The sequence below is a fragment of the Cebus imitator genome, unplaced genomic scaffold, assembly GCF_001604975.1.
Source record: "Cebus imitator isolate Cc_AM_T3 unplaced genomic scaffold, Cebus_imitator-1.0 Scaffold121, whole genome shotgun sequence".
Lineage (NCBI taxonomy): Eukaryota > Metazoa > Chordata > Mammalia > Primates > Cebidae > Cebus > Cebus imitator.
Genome location: NW_016107436.1, coordinates 3439256 through 3442378, shown reverse-complemented (window position 1 = coordinate 3442378; position 3123 = coordinate 3439256). Strand labels below are relative to the sequence as shown.

Sequence of the window (3123 nt, the reverse complement as noted above, 5' to 3'; positions counted from 1 at the left end):
AGAGCTTTTTTTCATGGTCTATATTAAGCTCTCCTGACCAGCGCTGTCCATTCCACCCTTTTCCAGAGAGCAGTCCTACATGGAAAGTGTTGTGACTTTTCTACAGGATGTTGTGCCACAGGTAAGTGTCTATATGTGCCTTCAGAAATAGTAGGTTTTATCTTTGGTCAGGAGAACTCTGAAATGTTTGGTTTCCAAAACTTGACACTAGTACCAGCAACTTCAGAAAGGGTTTTGATGTTTTAGCATCCTGAGCATTGGTAGGATGGGACTATGTTATTGTTTAGATGTGCGGCAGTGTTGTGTTGACAGTGGCATAAAGATTATTCCTCAGGACTTTCCCCTCCTAAGAAGAATCATGGTGAATTTTTAGTAGAGAGTTGAGACCTGAGACCCTCGTAGATTTCTGTTTTCTTGTCCTATTTAAGGGTTGCCTCTCAGAAGGGAAAAAAGCAAGATACACTCTTCACTCCTTAACTAGACATTAGCTATATTGTACCTGAGCACAAATCTACTTCTTTTTATTTATTTATTTATTACTTTTTTTTTTTTTTTGAGATGGAATCTCACTCTGTCACCCAGGCTGGATTGCAGTGGCACCATCTCAGCTCACTGCAGCCTCTGTCTCCTCCTCCACCTCCCAGATTCAAGCTATTTTCCTGCCTTAGCCTCCCAGGTAGCAAGGATTACGGGCGTGAGCCACCACCCCTGGCCAATTTTTGTATTTTTAGCAGAGACGGGGTTTTGCCACGTTGGCCAGCCTGGTCTTGAAATTCTGACCTCAGGTGATATGCCTGCCTCGGTCTCCCAAAGTGCTAGGATTCCAGGTGTAAGTCACCGTGCCTGGCCAAGGATATGTATACTTGAAGACTGAGGTGGGAGGATTGCTTGAACCCAGGAGTTTGACACCAGCCTCAACAACATACTGAGACCCTTATGTCTTAAAAAAATAAAAAAAATTAGCCAGGCGTTGTGGCAGGCACCTGCAGCCTTAGCTACTCAGGAGGTTGAGATGGGATGATCACCTGAGCCCAGGAGCTTGAGGCTGTGGTAAGCTGTGATTGTGCCATTATACTACAGCCTTAGTGAGAGAGTGAGACCATGTCTCAAAAAAATATATGTGTATATAATATGTTTAATATATATTATATACTTTCTTTTTCTTTTATTAAGATGGAGTCTTGCTCCATTGCCCAGGCTGGAGTGCAGTGGCACAATCTCAGCTCACTGCAAGCTCTGCCTTCTGGGTTCAAATGATTCTGTTGCCTCAGCATCCCAAGTAGCTGGGATTACAAATGTGGATCTCCATGCCTGGCTAATTTTTGTATTTTTGATAGAAATGGGGTTTCACCAAATTGGCCAGGCTGAAGTAAGCAAGTAAATAAGTAAAATAATTTCAGGCTATGATTGTGCACAGTGTACTACAATAGATAATGACAAATATATATAAGGCTATCAGGGAAGGTCTCTCAGAGGAGGCAACACTTCACATGGAGATCTAAAAGGAACAGAAGGGTACAGGAAGGAATCCAGATAGAAAGAAAGTTGGTATAAAGGTCTCCATTCAAAGAAGAACTTAGTGTTTACTAGGAATTGAAGTTGCATATGGCTGAAGCAGAGTAAGGAGAGTGACAAAAAATGCGGTTGGAGAGGTGGCCTAATTTTTTTTTAGGCCTAATCTATTTTTCTAGGTCTCTAGGGCATGCTGCTTTTTAAATAGGATTTATGATAAATCATTATTTTCAAGTTTGATTTTTCACATGCCTCTTGAAATGGATTTGAATTGGTATTTTGATTTCTTTTTGTTTTTCTTTGAGATGGAGTCTTGCTTTTTTGCCCAAGCTGGAGTACAATGGTGCGATCTTGACTCATTGCAGCCTCCATGCCTGGGTTTAGTGATTCTCCTGCTTCAGCCCCCTGAGAAGCTGGGATTACAGGCGTGCACCACCAAGCCCAGCTAATTTTTGTATATTTAGTAGAGATGGGGTTTCACCATATTGGCCAGGTTGGTCTTGAACTCCTGACCTCAAGTCACCTACCCACCTTGGCCTCCTATAGTGCTGGGATTATAGGCATGAGCACCACGCCTGGCCTGAAATAGTATTTTGAAGTATTTTTTCTCCACTTGCTGGAATTTATATGCTTTATATTTAAAATATATTAATTTAGTATCCTTATGTAATTAACAGTGTTGTTTTTTCCCATTCACTTTGTTTGTTGTTTAGAGATGGGGTCTTGCTATAATTACCTAGCCTGGCTGCCAACTCCTGGGTTCAAGTGATCTTCATGCCTCTGCTTCCTGAATAGCTGGAACTGCAGGCACATGCTACTGCACCCAGCTTTCCCTCATTTTTATGCATTTTAATTTTTTTCCATGTCTTTCCTATACCAAAATTCTGTGACAGCTTAGTAGCTTCTTCTAATATCTGTACCTGCTAGAAAATGCAGACTCACTTGCTGTATACAGGTAAGGGACTAGGTTCATAACCAATTTAAAGAGAAGATCACTAGATATCAGCAACAATTTTACTTGCTCTAACTAGGGCATTCTTCTGCTCTGACTCAAGAGGAGGGTCCTGTCTTAGGTCTCTGTAGTCACTCCTTCAAATATGGCTTAGAAGTTATCTCTATCAAATTAGGAGATCATGACTTTTAAAAAGAGATAATGTTAAGAGATTCTACTCATGAAAAAAGAAAAAAAAAGATAAATAAAAAAGAGATAATGTTTAAAGATGTTAAAAGCTCATTTACATTTAACAACTTATATAAAGACCCATGAAACCAGAAAGTAGTTAGTTTAGCAGAAATATCAGCTGATAAGAGTTAGCCTCTTTTTTTTTTTTTTTCTCCTTTTTTGAATATTATGAGTGATGCCTGTAATCCCAGCACTTGGGAAGACCAAGGTGGGAGGATTGCTAAAGCTCAGGAGTTTGAGACCAGCCTGGGCACATAGTGAAATCCTATCTCTACAAAAAATACAAAAATTAGCTGAGCATGGTGGTGCATTCTACTTGGGAGCCTGAGGTAGGAGGATTGCTTAAGCCCAGGGGGTTGAGGCAGCAGTCAGCCGAGATTGCATCACTGCATTCCAACCTGGGTGACAGAGTAAGACCCTGTCTAAAG

General features: G+C 40.8%; 1 protein-coding gene across 7 annotated transcripts in view; it reads left to right on the top strand.

The window, feature by feature from the left end:
- The window catches only part of BCAS3 (BCAS3 microtubule associated cell migration factor), a 679070-nt gene that overhangs the window by 2675 nt on the left and 673272 nt on the right, over positions 1-3123 (top strand). For all 7 annotated transcript variants that reach the window (XM_017539912.2, XM_017539911.2, XM_017539919.2 and 4 more), the window contains exon 3: positions 67-121. In XM_017539912.2, the coding sequence (XP_017395401.1) occupies positions 67-121 (55 nt within the window). The remainder of the gene's footprint in view (positions 1-66; positions 122-3123) is intronic.